The 22,517-nt window shown below is 34.8% G+C and overlaps 1 protein-coding gene across 1 annotated transcript in view; it reads right to left on the bottom strand.

Moving 5' to 3' along the window:
* SPAG16 (sperm associated antigen 16) overlaps positions 1-22,517 on the bottom strand; it is a 1,250,545-nt gene that overhangs the window by 1,213,737 nt on the left and 14,291 nt on the right. The window contains exons 2-5 of the mRNA XM_044667518.1: positions 19,434-19,480; positions 17,650-17,748; positions 9,131-9,258; positions 1,799-1,936 (exon numbers count right to left, since the gene is read on the bottom strand). Of these exons, the coding sequence (XP_044523453.1) occupies positions 1,799-1,936; positions 9,131-9,258; positions 17,650-17,748; positions 19,434-19,480 (412 nt within the window). The remainder of the gene's footprint in view (positions 1-1,798; positions 1,937-9,130; positions 9,259-17,649; positions 17,749-19,433; positions 19,481-22,517) is intronic.

Raw genomic sequence — 22,517 nt, 5'->3', positions numbered from 1 at the left:
GTATAAGAGACAGCTCTCTCTCTCTCTCTCTCTCTCTCTCTCTCTCTCTCTCTCTCTCTCAAAATTCTCTGGAGTCAGTGCTAAAAATTTCAAATCAGTTCCATCTTTCCAGGGGGAAAATCTATGATTTATGAAAATGTTGTTCAAAATCTTACAATAATTTTGCTTCATGAACTAGTCTTCTCCTATGCTATCCCATGCATTTTATTCTGAATCACAAAGAATCAACATCAACTGTGATGATAACCAAGATTATTTTACCAATCTGGCATGCTCAAAATTCCATAAAATATGAGTTTAGTTAAAATGAATGATACCTCTGAAAGCAATAATGGTAACCTATAATTTGAAACATTAGTAAATAAAAATGTAAAAGCCAGACTCATGTAATTATTTATTTGAATGATACCTGATTTAATCATGGTTGTTTTTAACATGAAATTAATAATTTACAAGGGAAATGGTTTATCATTTTGATTACAGTTATTAACTGTAATATTCAACTGAGTAACAATGATTATTTAATGTCACTGTGGCAAAACTCTTTTCATGAAAAAGATACATCTATCCAAAAAGAAAAATTAGCAAACATAAGCAATAGTAGAGGGAAATCAGGTTGTTAGAGCACCATTCTATGAAAAATATTCTGACAAGTTCTCAGCACATCTATTATGTAACAATAAAAATTCAGAATGAACATAAAGGCTGATGCTACAATTTACTTTTTAAAAATGTTACTGAGAACAGAGGGCTATTGTTTTGGTATCATTTCACTCTTACACATCCATGTATGCTTATTGCTGCAGACAGTACAGAACTCATGAACTATATAAATCAGGTATAGTAGATTCATAACAAGCTGAATCAGTGACTATATCATTTAGTTTTTGACCTGCAGCCATATATTCAACAGAACCAGATTGTAAATGTTTCCGCATCCCTACAATGAGGTGTGTCTCTCTTACCACAGGAAAAGGTTTCACAAAGTCTTATATGCCTCTAATCTATACATAACATTTCTTTCTTCTATATCCAGTTCTACTCTGCTTCCTGCAGAGTGGGATTTAATAAATACTTCCCTGAATTATATTAAATTGAAACAATAGTCTAGAATTTAAAATAGTCTCCTCTGGGATTTAAAAGCAGCTGGTAGAAAAAAAAAGTGACTGGTAGAAGTTAATTTTAAACATATCTTAAGAGTGATTTTTGTAATCAACTGACAAGCTGATCCTAACTCCCACAAGCACATTACAGATTGTTTGCATGTACATTTCTAATCACACAGTCCCGTTGGTTACATGTATTTGGTCCCACCCCAGTTCAGTCATATGGCTGCATACACACCAGAAAGTTTGAAGATTCACATTTACTTTAAGAGTCTTTCAAAGTCTAAATTTCCTCTATGAGGTTTAATCTTCCTTCTTTCTAATATTACTTCTTTTCTCTGGAAACAATGCTAAAAACAGCTAGTCAGGGCCATCTTCTTGGGAAGAAAATCCCTAATATATGAAATATTGTGAACTTCTTCAATAATTTTGCTTCATGAATCAGCCTTCTACACAATCCTATGCATTTGATTTTGGATCACAAAGTTCCAACTGTGATGATTCACACGACACTTTGATGTTTAACTAGGACTTAATAAAAGTCACCAATTTTGTTTCAATTCCAATTTCAACTGAATATAATATAGTTTTACATATAGATGTAAAATTTATAGTAAACCTTTTCTCTACCTAGTAGCCTCTATTATTTTATCATTCCAATATAAAAGACCAATAAGTGTAAATTAGCATACTCAGCTGCTTCCTTATAATGCTTCAAATCCTTCTTCAAATTTTTGTTCTCACTGTCCAAAAGCAAATTCTGAGTGTACACATCTGGAACAAATGTAGCCTCTGGCGGAACAAATGTACCCTTCTGAATTGACTCATACCTAAGACAATATAAAACAACAACATCTTATATAATTTCATTCTACCAACTTAAATAAAGTTTATAATAAAAAAGAGAATGTTATCAACTGGTATCATATTATATCCCTGTGTTAGTTAATATCCACAAAATATCTCATATATCAAAAATGTTATGGAAGTATCAAATACTATCATAATCATCATCACCCTCATCACTACGTTATCACTTAGTCTGCCCTGTATTATATATCAAATTATTTTATAAGATTTAAAATAATTGGCATACCAAATTACTTACTTAGCAATTTATAAAACATGTTAGAAAAAACAATTGAAATTATATTAGAAAAACATGCACATCAGAATATAAGTAGTGTCTTATATTATTGAGGAAATGATGAGCTATTCAAATAAAAGGAGATGACAGGAGAAGGGAGGGGGAGGCAAGAAATTCTTATAATCTTTGATCCTCTAGGTTAAGGAGTTGGAGGATGATTTAAAGCACATCCTATTGAAGTAAAACTTGTTTTCAAGAACCTCCACAATCCCTCTCAGTAGTTTTTGTGAGTGGTGTGACACAAGTACATTACAATTAAACTACTAACTTTATTATTAAAGTTAATTCTTTAACTACTAAATTAAATACAACCACCAAAATGACTGAGTGAAAATCTTAGATGACTAGAAATTATCCTAACAATTCAAAAGGTTGTACTTTAAACTATCCAGGATATTCTGGGATAAGATGTATGACAAAATCCGTCATATCCTCATGACTCCTTTCTCATTTCCCCACCACCCTAAATAACCCATCCTACTCATGGGTTTTTATGGGATTTATATGAAGGTTTTCTTGCCATGAAGTATTATTTACATCTTTACAATTCCATCAGTTTCTCTTATTTCTGGCCTTAGAGGCCAAAAAGAATAAGGGATTAAGGTTTGAAGAAACAGGAATTCCTTAACAGGAAAAAAAAATGAAATAGATTAAAAAAGTCAGTGGAAGACAAGAATTGTGAGACATTTTAATCAACAAATTCTCCACTGAAAATAAAATATTCTATTTTTTTTGTTCTTGGTTCTTTTCTAAATGTTTATGGCACTTAAAGTCTTCCATTATCTGTTCCAGCCATTATTTTTATAAACTGAGGCATGAACTCTACAGAAGTTGTCTCTTTTTTCCCCAAGGAAAAACAAACACCCTGGGACACTGTAGCATATATAAATCCATAGAGACCACAAATCCACTTTCCCAGAAGAGGAAGAAATACAATAGCCTTTATTAAAGGAGGAAAGTAGCTCAACTCAAAAGAATCAAAGAACAGATTAATTTTTTTTAACCTAAGGAGGCAGAAGGGGCTAGATGGGGCTGATCCTGGGAGGGATACCAAAATCATACAGAATTAACACCCACCAACAGGAGCAACCAAGGTTAAATGCTAGGAGTAAACAGTCCCAAAATGATTCAAGCTAACAGAGGTAGTGAATATATGGCCCAGAAATATTTTTGTGAGAAATGCAAGGACATCTGGTTATCACATCCTAGAACCCTTGAGAGCTAGCACGGAACCCTAACTCTTCTCACCCTCCCAATAACAGGCATTATTGTCACTCTTGGTTAAGTAATGTTTCAATTGCTAATATTAGTAGTATTTGCAGATGCAGCAATTCAGAGCTAGAAATTAAGAGATTACTTTTCCCAAATACATTGTTTTATAAAAGAAAATGATGGATCAAAGATGTTAAATAGATAGGCAACTTCATGCACCTATTTAGCAGCAGATCAGAATGTATGGTTTTCATAAACTTGTCCAGTAATTTTTCCATTGCACCACCTTTTCTCTTCTGATTGTATTTTCTCTATAGTATTATGATTAACTCAAAGAAAAACTTCTTACTTCCTTTGTAACTTTCCACTGAATATAATATTCAGAGACTGATTCTCTCAAAATTTTAATTTCCCCAGTATTTCTATATATGTGGTAAACAAAGAAGCAGAATTACACTTGAATTAAGTTTAATAATAGTTATTAGAATTTAGTGCCTGCCAAAAGAAAGGGCTTTCAATTGGATTGTGAAAATTTTTGTTAGAATAACAAAAAAGAGTAGAGACAATCTAACAGGGAAGAGATTAAATATAGCTATTACTCTAGGGAGTGCATTTATACTACTGAAGGCAGAGAGAAAGGAGGAAATTGAGGTAAAGGGAAACAAAGAAGAGCTATTGGTGCTTCTGAATTTGCCCTATCATTCTAAGGACACAAGGAGAATGATTTAAAATGGATCTCCAAAGCAGTGATTTAGTATAGAAGACCAGCCCAAGATTACCCAGTTACATTTCCTCCTGTCATTTGTGTACCACCATAATAAACCCCAACTAGAGTAGGAGGCCAAGATGTAGCCCTTGAGGTTAATAAGCTTGGTCATTCCATGAATACTCTAGGTATCAGTTTCCTAACCCTTGAATCATTTGAGATTTGAATTATGTAAAATTAAATGCTCAAAGGCACAGGTGATTTCTCTGTGCCCAGATATAACTCTCAAAGGACATTTGCCTTTCCAAAAGGCATCCTTGCCACAGAGGTCATGCTGCCTTTATTTTCAGAGTATCTATTTTTTCCTTTTAGTATTTTGTCTATCCATATTTTTATTTGTGATTTTAAAGCTCTAGTAACACTTCATATAACTGCTGTCAAAATAATCTTTGCAAGGCACAAGTCTGACTCAAATGGTTCACTTGTTCAAAAAATCTTCACTGGCTCATATTGCCTCTATGAGGAAATAAAAACTCTTCTGCTTGACATTTAAAGAATCTGGTTCCAGTCTTATTTCATATTGCTTCCCTTTACTGTCAGCATTCCAGCTAAAATGGACAAATAGTTGTTTCCCTATCTTGACATTCCAATTCCCACCTCAACACATAATTACAAATTGTTTCCAATGCCTAGAATTTATGCCTTAGATTCTGCCTATCAGAATCCAACCTTTCTTCAAGGCTAAACTCATGTATTACCTCTTGGATGAAACCTTCCTTAAACCCTCTACTTATTAATTTTCTCTCTCTCTCTGCTCAAATAATCTTCTATTTAATTTACTTGTCTGTTTACATTTTACCTGCTTCCTTTTCCTCAGTGGATTAAAACTCCTTGAGGGAGGGACCTGTTTTGTTTTGTCAGCACCTTCCCACATAATAGGCAACTCAAAAATAGTTGGTGAATATATATGTATATATATATGTGAATATATATGTATATACATATTATATGTAAGAATGGGATTTGTGCAAGGGGGATGGTATAAAAGGAGCCAGAGAAGGAGTTGCTGACAATTGGTGACAGTTGAGACCAGAGAGAATTCTGGGTATTTTCTCCAGGAGAGGAGGGGAGGAGAAGACTTCGGTCAGAGGTCTGGGAGGAGAGAGGAGGAGGACATCCCAGCTTAGATCCAGTCCTGAGGGCTTCCTGAGGATCTTTCTTTGGAAACTGAAACCTTGATTCCCTGGTAAAAGCCATTCATCGCATCTCAACCATCAAGACTTCAACCATTGTGTCAGCTAAGTTTTTGGACTCCATTTTGAGAGTGATCTCTTGGTCTTCTTCACCCATTACCCAACCTTGCTGAGAGACCCCCTTTCAGTTAAAACTTACAATTACAGAAAAAGGACTGAAACAGAAAACTAGAAATAGAAACAGAAGGAGAAGGGGTAGGGGAAGAAGCTTGGGAGTGGGAACCCCAAAGGTTCCCTCCTGAGTGAGAGACCCCATAGAAATAGAGAAGAGGGCACCCCAAAAATCCCTCTGTCCTTCACCCCTCTCCCCAATCCCTAAATTGTGAATAATAAAAGTCATTCATTAGTCAGATAGTGTTCCAGAGTGCCTGAGAGACAACAAGGGAGAGGGGAACCACAGCTTGGTCTGGCTGCCTCCATCTTAAAGCCAGACCACCTGCTGTGAAGTTGACTGACCTTGGGGGAGGCTTGTGTGAACCCCACCCTCATTCAGAATTAGATTGGGCTACCACATACTTCATCTTATAGGGAAGCCTTGCCTCCAACTCCTGTGGGGTAGCACAACCATCCAGGTCACCCACTTTCAGGGTGACACTCCCCTCGAAGTCTCCCAGAGTACATTCAGCAACAGGGGACAGCTGGAAGAGTCACCATAGACTTTCTCTTTCTCCCCTCAATCAAACATTGACTACTGGCTCTTTTTGTTACTATATATATAAAATATCTATTTCATATGATAAAGTTCTTTAAAGGAACATGCCATTTTTAACACTGAGAGGAGCAATTCTTAACTTCTGAATGTATGGCTAAATTAATCATTACAAGTTCAAGACAGAAGTTTAAAATGTTATTTACTCTCTCTGAGAATAGAAGTAGAGATGGAAGTTAGAGCCTTATTCCCCAGGGATTTTTCATTTCACATAGAAAGGCAAGAACCTGCCAACTTTCTTGGCAAGTTTTGAATGCCTGGCAGGGGTTTTACTGAAGCATTTCTTCTATTTAAAATTTTTAATTAATTTTCCTTATTACCTATGCTTATAAAAACAAGATATCTTTTTTAATAATAAAGTTTTAAAATATCAGAGTCCCATTATAAAGCTGTTGATAACAATGATTCAGCCTGGGATGGTTTGAAAAAAACTACACAAATGAAGATGCTTTATAAGAACTTACTGAGATTTCGTAATGCTATAGTTTTGCTTTATAAAAATATTTTATTAATATAATTATTACTTATTTTGTTGAAGTATTAATTTACTAATCCAAAATATAAAATATGAAAAGTCAACTTGATAAATTCAAGGAACTTATTAAAGTATAAACAAAGATTTCTCTAAATTATTTTCACTCTGATAGCTAAAAATTTAAAACTTATTCTCAAATATGCCCTCAAATCTGTCTTTTCCTAAAAATGATGAATTTTATAATAATAATCTTTCAATTCATTTATGCTGACAAATAACTTAAATCAATTTGTGAAAATGTTTTCCTGTGCATATTGAAATAATCTCCTAAAGACTTCTATTGATTTTTATAGGACTCAGAACTAGAAAGGTCCTTGGAAAAGATCTAGTTCAATGCCCTCATTTTACAGATGAGGAACTAAGCACAAGTCATTTAACCTCTCTTGACTTCTAACTTTTGGCTTTTTTTTTTTCATTTTTTATAAAATGTCTTTTGAGGTCCTTTCCAGCTCTAACATGTGACTATATGAGTAACATAAAAGTTAAATAACTTATCTAAAGCTACACTTAAGTAGCCCAGATGGAATTCAAAGCCAAGTACTCTGATTCCAAAGCCAGAATTCTTTCCAGTACATCACTATTTTCTCTGAATAAAAATGAATCATATAGACATCCATATTAGTAGAATAGTATCCCTCTCCCCATTAAACCTATTTTAGTCTCTTTAATATTTCTTCTCAACATGTATTAAACACAAGGAGCTGGGGAGTAGGGCAGGAATAGATACAAAAATATATTTACCCTCAATAAGCTGATTATATCTCTACATAAGGGGAGATGACAGATACAAATCAAAATATATATACATTGATACAAACCAACTTCTATGAGAGATCTAATAATAAAGATATTACTCCTAGATAGGGAGAATAATTCATAAAGATATTGTCCTTTGGCATTTCAGAAAAGTCAAGGTTTCACTAGATAAAGATTTCAAATAGAATGCAAGGAAACAGGAGTAGCTAAGTGATCAGTGAATTGAGAGCCAGACCTAGAGTTGGGAGGTCCTGGGTTAAAATGTGAACTTGACACTTTCTAGCACTGTTACCCTACACAAGTCACTTGATCCAAATTGCCTAGCTAGCCCTTACTGCCTTGCAAACAATACTGTATATTCATTCCAAAATGGAAGGTAAGAGTTAAAAAAAAATTGAATGAATGAAACTTTCCTGGCAAAAGTAATAACATAACCAAAAATATGAAGGCAACAGCAAGGGTTGAATGTAAAAAATATCTTTGGCAGAAGTCAAAAAAGGAAGTTAATAAAACATTATTAGTATAACATTTGTTGTCTATTCAATTCACTAACATCAATAAATGAATTGCTTTTAAAAAATGACTGTTTCGGGTTTTTTTGGTAATAAGTCAATGAAATGAGAAAAAAAAGGACTCCTAAAATCACAGTGCAACTGGATTAACAGATAATGAAAACTATCCCATATAATAAAATAAGAATTTAGAACAATAGGAACTTATATGTGCATATACATCCTATTAATCATCTCTCAATAATATGTTGATGATAACAAAAGATCAGGTTTACATATCAGATTCAATTTTATATTCTCTTGGGTAACTAGGGGTGCTAAAAATTATTTTGTACACATTTCAAAAGAAATTCTTATTTAAGAGATAATGCTGGTTGAATTTTACAACTCTTTAAGGTATTAAAAGGAAACTGCTAAATTTTTATGAGACTTTCAAAAATAATTGTGTAATTTGAAACATAAGGATTATAGAAAATCTCTTAATCAATAATTTACATAAGGATACTAAAAAAAATTTTTTAAACCCTTACCTTCTGTCTTGGAGCCAATACTATGTATTGGCTCCAAGGCAGAAGAGTGGAAAGGGCTAGGCAGTGGGGGTCAAGTGACTTGCCCAGGGTCACACATCTGGTAGTGTCTGAGGCCAGATTTGAACCTAGGACCTCCCATCTCTAGGCCTGGCTCTCAATCCACTGAGCCACCCAGCTGCCCCCTAAAGAATTTTTTAAAACAACTTTGTGTTCCACAACTCTTATACTTTTAAAAAATTATGTTTTAAAAGTATGATTTAAATGCTTTGTAAAGAATATCCCATTCCCAAAGCACATATAATTATTACCTGAATGACTTCAAATGTATGAGTGTGGAGAATAAATACATTCAATATTTTGCAAAAGCTATTCACCAAAAAGTCAGCTGTATAGAATTTATATTTATTTCATAATTAATACCTCAAATGAGAATATAATTTTAAAAAGGCAAAATCCCTTAGTAATCATAGTGCGGTTGAGGGAGCAGGGTAAAGAAAGACACAGATATCTCTTTGACTCGGGTTAGGAGATGTCTAAACCATTTCAAAAGCGGCAAGTGTAAACAATGCAATTATTACTCTTAAACTTCAAAATGCATTTGCCCTAATCCATGAACTATAATCCTAAATAAACATTTGACTGCCTTAAATGCATAATAGTTTACCATTCATTTTGAAAGCAGTTAAGGGTTCTGGTCATTCCCATTTTGATGAGAAAATTACAGAGAAAGTCTTCCACCACTTCAGGTACTTCAGCCAATGATTGCTTAGGCGGGAGAGCTACTTTAGAAGCCTGTGATGAAAATTGACACAATATTACTTTTAAAAATACAAATTCTGAAACACAACAAAGATAGGAATTTTTTGGTTACCCTTTGCATTCTACATACCAACATTTACTAAAGAAAAATATCACTTATAATTTTAAATTAGTGTTATAAAACAATCAATTTTAATATATTGTAATTAATATGTTTACCACAGTGTTCTATGTTTGTGTGATGGAAGTGACTTTTAATTTTGTTAATCCTGATTAACAAATGGGTTCAAATCAATCTATTTACTAAGAAAAATGTGATTATATTGCAACAAGTGAAATATAAAATAAGACTAATTTATCCAGATTCAACCAGAATAAAAAACCTTCAGTAATGGAAGGAAACTTGGAGCATGAAGTTTATTATTCTTTCTACAGATGAGGAAACAGGCCCAGAGGGGTTAAGGACAATAAAGACTTGGCATTTGATGGGATATGGAGTTGGGGGCAAGGATAGGGACAGTAAAGATAAGTGAGGTTTTAAACCATGGTACCTAAGGAGGATAGTGATACTAAAAGCAGAAAAAGAAAAGTATGGTGAAGAGTTCTGTTTTTACCAGAGAAGATGATGAATTTAATTTTAAATATGTTGAATTTGAAATGGTGATAAGACTGACAAGTGCAAAAGTCCAACACAAGACACAGATGTGAAAATAAAGTTTATCAGAGAGAATATGATTAAATAAATGGAATCAGCAGTAATTTCAGTCTGTGTATTTATGGAAGAAAGTACCTACTATGTGCCAGGCATGGAGCTAAATCCTGGGAAAATAAAGAAAGGCAAAGGTCCATCACTGTCCTCCAGGAGCTCATGCTCTAAAGGGGAGACTACAAGCAAACATGTACAAACTATATCCAAAATAAATAGGAAAAATGAACACAGCAAAGGCACAAAAATTAAGAGGTGCTGAGAAATGCTCCTTGTGGAAAGAAGGATTTTGGCTGGAATATGAAGGAAACCAGGGAAGCCAGGAGTTAGAGATGTGGAAGGAGAGTGTTCCAGACATAGAGAAACTGAAAATTCCCAGGATTGAAAGGATTAGCTTTTTTTAAGGAACAGAAAGGAGGTCAGTTTCACTACACAGAAGAATATAAAAAGAACATATTAGGGAGCATAAGGTAAAATAAGACTGGAAGGATTTAGGGGGTAGGGTTTGCAGGGAGCTGGTTATAAAGGACTTTAAATGGCTAACAGAATGTCCAGTTTGAGATGACTGTTAGAAAGGTGAAAATGCAAGACTAAAGGTCAGCAGAGGTGGAAGGAAATCTGATAATAATCAGCATGAGGATGATAATTGAATCCATGGAAGCTAATGAGATTGCCAAGTGAAGTGGAATAGAGGGAGAAGAGGGTCCAGGACAGAATCCTATTGAAATCTCTTGTTTAGTAGGCATGACCTGAATGAAGATACAGCAAAAGAAACTGTGAAGGACCAGTAAGAAAGGCAGGAGAACTAGGGGAGATTAGAAGCCCAAAAATCCAAGGAGAAGAGAGTATCACGAAGAAGATGACTGAAAGCTACAGAGGTATGTAAGGCTGTAGAGAGATCAAAAAGAAAAAAAAGTTTCCACTGTGATGTGAAGAGTGAATCAAACTCTCTTTGTCTATCAATCAGTGATTTTTAAGTTAATCAATCAAAAACATAAGTACCCCTACTACTACCCTTACCAGTCACTAAGTAGGAGAGTTCACCAGTTATTTGCTAGAGTGGGTGAGGACACCAGTGGCCACTGACCCCACCCCCCAGCTGCACTAGGCGAATTGAAAGACTGTGATTGGTTCCCGTAAAGTGGAGAAGAGAGGGGAAGGGAAAAAAAGGACTATAAAAAGTACTGAACTTCCTGTCCAACTGACTTCTCCTTGAGGCTTCTCCTTTGGAGTTATTCTTCGGAGTCTCTGCTCCTTGAACCTTCTCCTTTGGACTTCTACTTTGGAGGATGGTTCCTGGAGGATGGTTCCTTGAGGCTTTTGGAATTAGACTTCAACTTGGAGCTTTGGGTTTTTCAACTGGAGTGTTTGGCTTCTGGACTTTGACTTTTGGCTTTGGTGTTTCTTGGAGTTGGGGACTTTCTTGTTGGATTCACTGCTGCCTTGGTGAGCTTAGCTCATGAGGGTTTCTCTGCATTGGGACCTTGCCTGGATCACCAGATTGTTGGTGAGTGACTACGATTCCTATGTGGAGATTTGAACTCTGTTGGGGAATGAGCTTCATTTCACCAGATTAGCATTTAGGGTAGGCTAGGCAGTCTCCTTACCTCTTTCCCTTCCACATTTCCATCTTCTTACTAATATTCCAATTAAACAAAATGGCTAAAAGCTGCTAATAGTTTCCTTGACTTAAGGGATAATAATCAGTGACCACTTTTTATAACTTTTATTTAGTCAAAATCCCAATTTAACCATTATAGTGACATCTAGAGCTCCATGGCCTCTGGGTGGCCCCCTGCTGTGTGAGCTTATCTGGTCAAGAGTACATTTTTGAATGAAGAAATCTCACTTTATAATCAACATAGCAATTCATTTATGATTAACATGATAACACACATGATTAATAAGATAATGCACTTATGATTATGATAGTAAGTTAAAACTCAGGTATTTTCCTGGGACTACATTCTTAATCTGGTTACATACATAGAAATCTGCCTGGGGCTAAATTCTTTTTTTTTTTTTAAACCCTTGTACTTCGGTGTATTGTCTTATAGATGGAAGATTGGTAAGGGTGGGCAATGGGGGTCAAGTGACTTGCCCAGGGTCACAGAGCTGGGAAGTGGCTGAGGCCGGGTTTGAACCTAGGACCTCCTGTCTCTAGGCCTGACTCTCACTCCACTGAGCTACCCAGCTGCCCCCTGGGACTAAATTCTTACTATGAAATCACACTGTTATATTTCTAAAATTATACTCTAAGCATTGATTAGACTATTAATGATTGATTTTCTGGTTATATATATTATTTAAAAATGTATTATGAATAAATATTCAAGGCAGATTGGTGGCACAATGGATAGAGCACTGGTCCTGGAGTCGGAAAGATCCGAGTTCAAATCCAGCCTCAGACACTAGCTGTTTGACCCTAGATAAGTCATTTAACCCTCTTTGCCTCAGTTTCCTCATATGTAAAATAAGTTTGAGACGGAAAGAGCAACCCACCCCTATATCTTTACAAAGACAACCCCAAATTAGGTTAGAAAAAGTAGAACACAGCTAAAAATGAATGAGTAACAAACAAATATTTTTGTACATCTGGATTCTACTCTATCTTTCTTGATAAGCTTATGATAAAAAGTACTTTTGCCTTCAGGGTCAGATATTACTACAGTTAATGTAAATGGAAAAACAGAAATCAAAATGTTCATTGTATGGCAAAAAAAATCACACAAAGACAAACACTAAGCTAGGAACAATGTAACATTTTCTGATTCCTATATGGATTTTTTAAAAATTATACTACACAAACTCTTAACAAGAGCATGTCTTGGTATTATTTCTCAACTAACAAATGACAGAATGCCTTCAATTACAATTCGTAGACAACAAGTACTAATTATAAATGCCAAATGCTTAGGCTTATTTATCAATAATTCCTTCCAGATATGTGAATTAAACATCTAGAGGACCACCAGATCCTGGAAGTCTCACCTAAAAGGGGTCATAGAGTCATGTGTCTTAATTTGCCAGCATGGTAGGAGAGACTCCTGAGTAGGCAGTGTGGCATGATTATGTGCCTGGATGTCAGAACACATGACTCAGACAGTAGATCAAAAGCAAGATAAAAGAACCAGGAGAAGAGGGAAGGCACTTTGCTATTTTAGGGGTTTGTGAAAGGAGTTCTTTCATAGGTGTACTTATCTATGTGAGTTATCTCTGGCAAGTGGCACAGCAGGCCACCTGCCACCAGTGCAGACCATGCAGCTGGGAATCCAGGAATTTAAACTTGCCACAGTGTATGGGGACTTTTAAGTTAGTTAGGCTGGTAAAATGATCTTCTTTCTCTCTTTCTTTCTCCTTACTAATGTTATATTGATTTCTGGGACAAGATGGATACCAACTATGAGTGACAAGACTGGCAGTAGAACACCTCGGAATGTACCCAGATGCCATGAGCCAGGGCAAAAAATCAGTTGGAGCCAACCCTATAAATACCCACCAAGCCCAGCACCTGTGGCTCACTCTGGAGCAGAACTTGGGAGGTGGGAAGTCTCAAGGGAGGGAAGGCCTGTACCTGTACCTGTACCTGTACCTGCTAACCAACCTGTCCTACTGAGAGCTAGAGAGCAATCACCATCATTGACAATAGAGCTGAGAGAGAGAACTGTGATAACATCATCAAAGATCATCAATAGCCTTCCCTAATCTTTGGCTTGGCTCCGGCCAAGTCAGGCCAGGGTTAGTGTGAGGGTGAAGAATCCTCCAGCCTCTACTTGATCTAGCTCTCTCTAATAGTCTGATCATTAGCTTAGGATACTAACAAATAAGGTTCCCAAATCCTCCATCCTTTTCCTTTGTTCCTAACCCCATTAATTAGAATCAAATATAGTATTTTGTTATCAAATACCTTTCCTGAGTGGTCAATATATCTAAGCCCTTGGGAAGGGGAGAACCATACACAGTCAGATTTCACTGTTATTTAAATAGAGCATCAATATCTATATAAGCCCCAGGCTGAGGAATTAGAGAGGTTAAATACACACATAACTTCTCAGTGGTACCCTGTCTGGGCAACTGTTATAAGAGATAGCTGACAGGCTTAGTTAAGCAAGCCTGTCAGGAGAGGAGAGGCATAGTTTTACCAGCAGCATCTACATAGAGGCCATGGGCAAGAGTGTGCTCTCTCTCCCACCAAAATCCAATCCACCTTCAAAGCCTCTAGCCTTTACAGCCTCTATTATTATTATCCACCAAATCCCTCCATTTATTTTTTATAACACTAATATAAACACTTATACATTTAATATAAAGTCTCTAAGATTAATTTTTATTTATTACACAAAACATCTAACTTTCTATCTAAAATTCAACTATATAAATACATAATAAATTATATACATATTATAAAAGCATTACATAAAAATTATAAAAGCATTTGGTGGCATATTTTCAAATTCTTAAAAATTCACATTCACATGTTGCTTTAAAATAACAAATACTTGATGTAAAAATGAATTGGTATAAAATGTGCCAGTCAAAATAACATGGGAATCAATTTTCCTTAAGCTCTAAAGAACAATAATAATTCCTCTGAAGTCGGTCATTTTTTCTCTTTAAGGCAGTACCATAAAATCTCTGTAGTTTTTAAGTCTACACTCCTATAACTTCTTACCCTTGCTTTGGAGAATCAATCTACTTCAAGAAAGTATAAATTATGAAACAACTAAAAGCCACCCAAACCACATACTTATCAAAGAATGAATTAATAACTTCTCTTTATTGCCAATTTTTATTAAAGACTCGATTTGTACTTTACAATAGTTACAACCTATTTTATTTTAAACAGCTACAGCCATTGTTAATTTTTTAGGAAATTGATAGAGTATGGGAAATTCAGATTTTAGAAGAGATTTAACACAATATGCCACCAATTCTGACTTCACTATGTCAATTAAGATTTAGATTGTCACAAGAATAGATGTTTTTATTTAAATGACAACTAACCAACAAATTGTACATTCCTTGATTTTATTACTGAAAAGCATTTACATTATTCTTACTTAGCTTTCCTTGTTCTGAGTAGACTCTTCCTTACAAAAACTAAAAGCTAATAAAAAATCTACACTGCAAAAGAACTACATAAAATGAGTAATGCTATAATAATGAAAACAAACCTTCTTTGTAACTAGAAATTTGAAAAATCACAACAAAACAAAATCATTATTTCATAAAGGAAATAATCTTTGCAGCAAAAATCCCATGGCATAACAAAGTCAATTTTTGAAGGTTTTAAAAAACAACCATAGAAACACTAAATGTGAAAAAGTAATAATATGTTTGTGATAAAATGCAAGTTTAAATTTATGTGAAATAGAAAATTTAGGGGGCAGCTGGGTGGCTCATGGATTGAGAGACAGGCCTAGAGATAGGAGATCCTAGGTTCAAATCTAGCCTCAGACACTTCTTAGCTATATGACCCTGGGCAAGTCACTTAACCCCCATTGTCTAGTCCTTACCACTCTTTTGCCTTGGTACCAATACACAGTGATTCTATAAATGATTCTAAGATAGAAGGTAAGGGTTTTATTAAAAAACCATATAAATTTTTATTTTAAAAACTTGGAGCTATTTTTCTATGGTCATATTTAACTGACAGATTTTCTATAGCTCCCTTTCCATCAAAAAGCTCAAGAAGCATCTCAATCAAATAACTCAAATACTCTGCAGTTTCCCAGAGTCAATTTAATAGTGACAATTTAATAGGACAGGAAGGAAGTATTTGGTAAGTATTATGTACTGTGTAAACTAAGTCTAGCAATGGAAATATGTAAGTTATTACACTCATATAAGATATATAAAGTATGTAATCATGAGGAAGGATTAGGAAAGGCCTTCTGTGGAAAGTGGGACTTGAGTGGAGTACTGAAGGAAGACAGGAAAGACAGGTAACTCGGGACAAAGAGCATTCTAGGGCAGGTAGTGCCCTCAATAGGTAAGAAGGAAGTTTGAGAAGCCTATGGGGAGGTTTGATATGTCCAAGAAGTAGACTTCCACTTCCAGCAGCCAAGATGGCAAAGTAGGGAATGTTCTGAGCTCACCTAAACTCATCTCCAAACAAAAACAACAAAAGCCCTCAACACAAATTTTGGAGCAGCAGAACAAACAAAATACAGAGTGAATCAGGATTTCAGTCAAAGAAAACCTAGAGAGACAACAGAAAGGACCCCTCTTTCTGGGTTAAGAAAGGAAAGCAGTAGAACCAACAGGGTGAAGAGCTGCCTATCATATACAGAACAGTAACTCAACAAATGCTGCCCAAGGCAAAGCATACCTGGGGGGAACACTCAGTGAAAAGAGCAGCCTGGCAATCAACACCTGGGAGACCTGGTAGCTCGGGAGCACCCAGGAGACCCAGACATAGTATTCCCTGCATCCCAGGAGTGGAGTGCCCTTCACATAGGCAAGGTCACAAAAATATGATATTTCACAAGGCAAAAGATCTAAGACTTTAGTCAAGAATCACCTACCCAACAAAACTGAGCATGATACTTCAGGGGAAGAAATATATATATTTAATGAAACAGTAGATTCTCAAGCATTCCTGACCAAATGACCAGAGCTTAAAAGAAAATTCAATGATCAAATTCAACACTCAAGAGAAGCATAAAAAGGTAAATTTAAAAAAAATTCAAAGGAATCAATGGATTTAAACTAGATTGTAATAACTTAAGATATCTATGATACTTGAAGTACCTAAAGTACTTGGAATATTTAAGATACTGAAGATACTTAAGAACTTTATTACTATTAGGGCTGTAAATAGGAGCATACATAGACAGAAAGCAGGGAGTAAGTTGAATTTTATGAGTTGATACCTAAAAAACAAAATCAAGAAATAAGAAAGAGGGATACAATGTAAAAAGATAAAAGAAGAAAAAGTTGAGGGTAAATTATTTCACATGAAGAGGTATGCAGAGATCAATACAGTAAAAGAAGATAGTGGAGTGGCAGACTGACTCATCAGAAATGGAGCAAAGCAAAAATAACATTTATACTCAGTTATAGAAACCTATCTTACTCTACTTTTTTGGCCCACCACCCCCTTTCCAGAAAAAATATTACTTAGCACCCCCTGGAAATTATGAAACTATTTATTGAACTCAGAATAGAATGTAATACAAAAAAAAAGTGTGGCCATCGCCTCCCCACTGGATCGCTGCAGCACCCACCAGGGGGAGGTAGCACCCACTCTGGGAATCACTGCTCTACAGGGAAGTAAGAAGAGGAAGGAGAACAAGAAAACCAGAGCAGTGGTTAGACAAAAAGGAGGATGAACTCAAGGAAGCAGTAAACAGAAGCAATAACATTTGTGAACAGGGAAAAGGTCGAAAGGAAAGGAAGGGTAGGATTAGCAAGGGAAAAATAAGAAGGAGGGATATGTCCAAGATGCAGTTGAAGATACACAAGTGTGACAAAGAAGAGATTAAGGCTGAACATATAGATCTAGGAATTATCTCCATAGAAATGATCACTGTACCCATGGGTTTTGATGAGATTACCAAATAAAATAAATCAAAAGGAGAAGAAAAGAAAGCAATTAGCATTCATTGTAGTAAATTAGTATGCTAGGAAGCTTCAACCTTTGTTTCCTCAGTTATTTCAGATTTTACCTTCCACACTACCAAACCATGCTCCCTCTCAATGGAGAAAGTTCTTACCAAAAGCTTCCTATCTATATTCTTTTCTTCAACCATCGCAAGGGCTTTAGTCAAATCTTCATCACCTTCTGGAATACTTAGATCATCTTGTTCTGATACCTAAGGCGACAAATAAAATAATGAAAAAATATACATACAATTATTTTCTTCCAGAATTTCCAATCCCAACACAGTCTAGACCAAAGTATAAAGTAAACTAAAGAAATTTTATGTTAAGCTGTGTCTCTGAAACATTCTGTCACACTGTGCAGATAGAGCAATTAACACGAGCAGGGTTTATTGTTATTATATATCAGTTTAATAACCATTATGAAATTGCTTGCCATTTGCATTTATCCAAAGATTCAATTCAAAAAATATTTATAAAATGTTTATTTGCAAATCCTGAGCCAGGCATTAAAAGAGATATATAGGATTTAGATATGTAACAAATACCCTAAATACTCTAGTAAATAAGCAAATTGTTAAAACATTCAATCAAAAATATCATTGCCAACCAAATATCACCCCCTTTCCCACTCTTTCCCTATTGATGGTTTGTCAAAACATAGTACCTATTACAAACTTGTAGTTTGTTATCAAAATTAAAATAAAAGACCCCTCTGAGCACTACTCTCAAAAACTACTTGCTGCTTGAAGAAAAGCTATTTTAAAAGGTAAAAACATATATCTTGACAATGTGAATGGTACCCTAGCTGATGGGTGATGGTATCAGTCTGCTAGAAGAGATGTCTCAATAAAATAATATCCTAAAAGACATTCCCCTGTGACATCAGTTTTCCATCATATTTGTAGAGCTAGTATCTTCACATGCAAGCTTAAGACATTAATATATAATTAAATTTTCATTTGATTTTTAACCATGTGGTGAAAAGAAAGGCAAAATATACCAGTATTACTGGCAACATGATCAATTTTTAAGTGTCTTAAATGGAGAATTTTTCATTAAAATTAAAATACAGTTAATTCCTGATTGTCTACATTACTTAAATGTTCACTAGTATAAATAATTCAAAAATTTATCTTTTTTATAATTGCCATTATCTTACTGGGGTCAGTCTTCTAAGTTCCCACCCTTTCTGAACTTCAACAGGTCTGTTTCTAACACCAAGATTACCACATTAAAGAAGAAATTTATCCTACCCTACCCAGGAAAAGACCAATTATTGAAGGAGATAATATTTGCAAAGAACTTGGCACATGGCCTGGCACACAGTAGGTGTGATTCATAAATGCTTATTCTTTTCCTTTTTCCCAGGCAAGGGGAATGGGGGGGAGGGTACATTATGGACCCTCAGTATATTCACTGAGTAGACAGGGAGTCCTAGCCCTAAATATCCAAGGAGTAAGGAAGGAACTTGAGATCCAACTAGCCAACAAAAAACCTTGCCTAAATTTAACTAAATTGGAGGAAGCTATGCCAAGCTGAAAGAAAGAAAATAAATGATCCCAGAAGAGATGATGTTTTTCAATATCATTATGTAATGCTGGTAATCATAAGTTTACTGCACAAGATGATTCAAAACAAAACTAGATAAACCGTTTAATATAAACATTTAAATGTACCACATTGCAATCTAAACTAGCTGACATTAGCAAAATTTACTTGAAATACTAAACCAAACCAGCTTCTTTAAAAGGCATTAGAGAATTACACAGAAAGAAAGAGAAAAATTCTATTGAAATGTTTTAGAAAAATGCATTAAAATTAATTCTTCATAATAATACTGTCCAAAAGAATGCTTCACACTTACAAATTGAATGTCTACAAAAAATATATTTACCTCCTCATATTGATAATCAGTTTCCGATGGTTCAGTTATAGTAACTTCTGTATATTCTGTCAAGTGAAATTCCTGAAATATGTAATTTCGAGTGACTTTATGTAAAACTGGCTCAACTTTTAGATTTAACAGTAATAATCAACTTTTTAAAATTTTTGATAAATCCAACCAAATTAAGTTCACACTGACTTTTGTTCTACCAGGTATTCTAAAATCCAAGGAGATATTTTTAAACAAAATGTTTAATTACTTCCCTGACTATGCTTGGGAAAGATGTGAAGACAACTCATTTTTGAACATTTTATTTAATTTTGGCTGTCTGTGCCTCTTGAGTCAACTTTCACAATGGTGCTCTTTATTTTGTTGGATGCATTGCAAATGGGAACAGGAGGTACATTCTGGTTCTTGAATGTATTTATTAAAAAAAGACACATTTTAGTATCATGTAGAATGACTTTTGTAGGACCCACCATTTGGAGGAAATTGTGCTACTCTTCTCCCTTCATAAATACAGCTCATTTTAGAGTGAATACATAGGCAAAATTTCAAATGGGGGAAAAAAAACAAGTTAGTCCACACAGAAATGTCACTTATGAAATTTAGAGCTAGAGTACTAAAGCAAAGTGGCAGAGTTGAAAAGTTACTATAGGCCAGTGATTCCCAAAGTGGGTGCCACCGCCCCCTGGTGGGTACTGCAGCAATCCAGGAGAGCAGTGATGGCCACAGGTGCATTTATCTTTCCTATTATTTGCTATTAAAATTTTTTAAAATTCATTTCCAGTGGGCTAAGTAATATTTTTTTCTGGAAAGGGGGTGGTAGGCCAAAAAAGTTTGGGAACCACTACTATAGGCCTTAATCTAAATGGTCCAGATTGTATTTTGGTTCCAATTTCACAAAGTAATTTTATACCACTTTGAATATGGCTTTGTCTTAGAAATATAATAGCTTTTGAGGAAAAGTCATATTAAAAGGAGAAACAAGGAATAGAAAAAAAAAGTATAATTCAGCATTTAGTAAATTTCCAAGACATGAGTTAATGCTAAAATAAAAAGTTTCTAATGGAAATTAATTCAGAATGTAATTCTGTATAGCTTTTTAAAACTAACTTTTAATTGAAATTACAACTATATATATACATATATACATACATAATACCTTAGTATCAAAATTTGCTGCTTATGGTTTATTGTTTAGGGTTTGTTTTCATGTATTTAGGCCAAATTTAAAAGGTGTGAGCAATTTCACAAAATGTTGAAATACTCATTCAGGTATTGGCTTTAAAAGGCAGGGTGGGCATTTACAGTTTCCTGCCAATTTTAAGAGGCTTTTTACCCCTTTGCTTATCTGTCTTCTCATAATTAGCTGGAAAATTACAGCTTTTACTAACATCTTTTTTTTTTTGTAGTTAATGATTTTTTGTGCTTCTTTAAATTCATATTATTTCTTTTCACTTTTTAAAAACCTTTCATTATCTAATCTTATAGTGAAGAACTAAGTTCAAGTCCTACCTTAGACACAGAGCAAGACACCCAATGTCCCAGAGCCCCAGGTAAGTCTTTAAAATTATACATTTTATAAAAGGCGCTGATCTGTATCAGCAGAGAGTTTCTGTACCGGGAGTTGCCTAGACTAGATCATTGAAATTAGAGACTGAGGGGAGAGGAGAGAGGACATTCATTTTTCCAAGTTGATTCTTCTATTTGATTTGCCCAGATGCTTAAACTTTATATCTGACATTTCAGTTACATTCAGAATTAGTCTCTGGTGTTGGATCTCAAAGCTCCAACACCTAAAGGAGGCATTTTAGTCTAGTTCTATTCATGTTAACCCTTAGTCTCTCTATGCTATCAAATTTTAATACTTATGTCAGACAGAAAGACATAAAGACATAAATTAATAGTATACTAACCAGATATGTACAGCAGACAGTTCATAATAAACAGTGCATATAAAAACTAAGTTGCTATATTATGTCCACCTAATCCCAAACATATTTATTTATCAATCTTCACTTTTATTGCCTATCTATCTTTCTCATGATACCACTAAAAATATGATTGGTTATTTTTCTAAAAAATCATCTAATATAAATCTACCTGTAAGAGGATATACACCAAGATTATTTTAAGGAACTCTATCTCCCAGAAGTCTTTTAAGAACCAGTGACTTTCCTTTGACCCAGAAATACCACTACTATGTCTGTATCCCAAAGAGATCAAAGATAGGGGAAAAGGACCTATTTGTACAAAAATATTTATAGCAGCTCTTTTTGTGGTGGCAAAGAACTGGAAACTGAAGTGATATCGAATAATTGGAGAATGGCAGAATAAGTTGTGGCAAATGATTGTAATGAAATATTACTGTGCCATAAGAAATGATGAATAAGACAAAAAAAAACCTTGAAAGACTTATATGAAGTGATGTAAAGTGAAGTGAGCAGAATGTTGTACACAACAGTAATAATATACAATGATGATCAACTGTGAATGAATTAACTATTATCAATGATAATAGCTCCAGGTTCCAGGATAACGCCAAGGGACTCATGACTGAAAAGGCTATCCATAGCCATAGAAGGAATTGATGGAGTCTGAATGTAGAATTAAGCATACCATTCTTCACTTTATTTCCTCCATGAATTTTTTCTGAGATAAGTGCTATGTATTTTCTTTCGCAAAATGACAAACATAAAAATATGTATTTTATGATAACACATATAGTACAACCTCTATCATATTATCTGTCATCTTGGAGAAAGGGGAGGGATGGGAGGGAGAAAGAGAGCATGAATTGAAAAATGTCAGAAAATGATTATTAAAAATTGTATTGACATTTACATATCTCTTTTACAAGAGATTTTAAATTAAAAAAAAAAACAATGGGTTTCAGCACGCTGAACCTAAAAAAAAGTGATGGAATCTCCTGAGAAGGAAAAATGTGGGTCCATAACAGCTATCTAGGAGCAGTATGAATAAAGACCAGTGGCAGGAGCCAAATAAATGAAAGGCCAGAAAGACAGGCAGGCACCAAGCTGGGAATCAAGTGAGGGAGCTGGATCTGTAGCCATAGGAGGCTTGGTGTTT

This window comes from Gracilinanus agilis, chromosome 3, assembly GCF_016433145.1.
Source record: "Gracilinanus agilis isolate LMUSP501 chromosome 3, AgileGrace, whole genome shotgun sequence".
NCBI lineage: Eukaryota > Metazoa > Chordata > Mammalia > Didelphimorphia > Didelphidae > Gracilinanus > Gracilinanus agilis.
The sequence above is the reverse complement of the archived record's forward strand: the minus strand, read 5'-3'. Positions and strand labels throughout refer to the sequence as shown.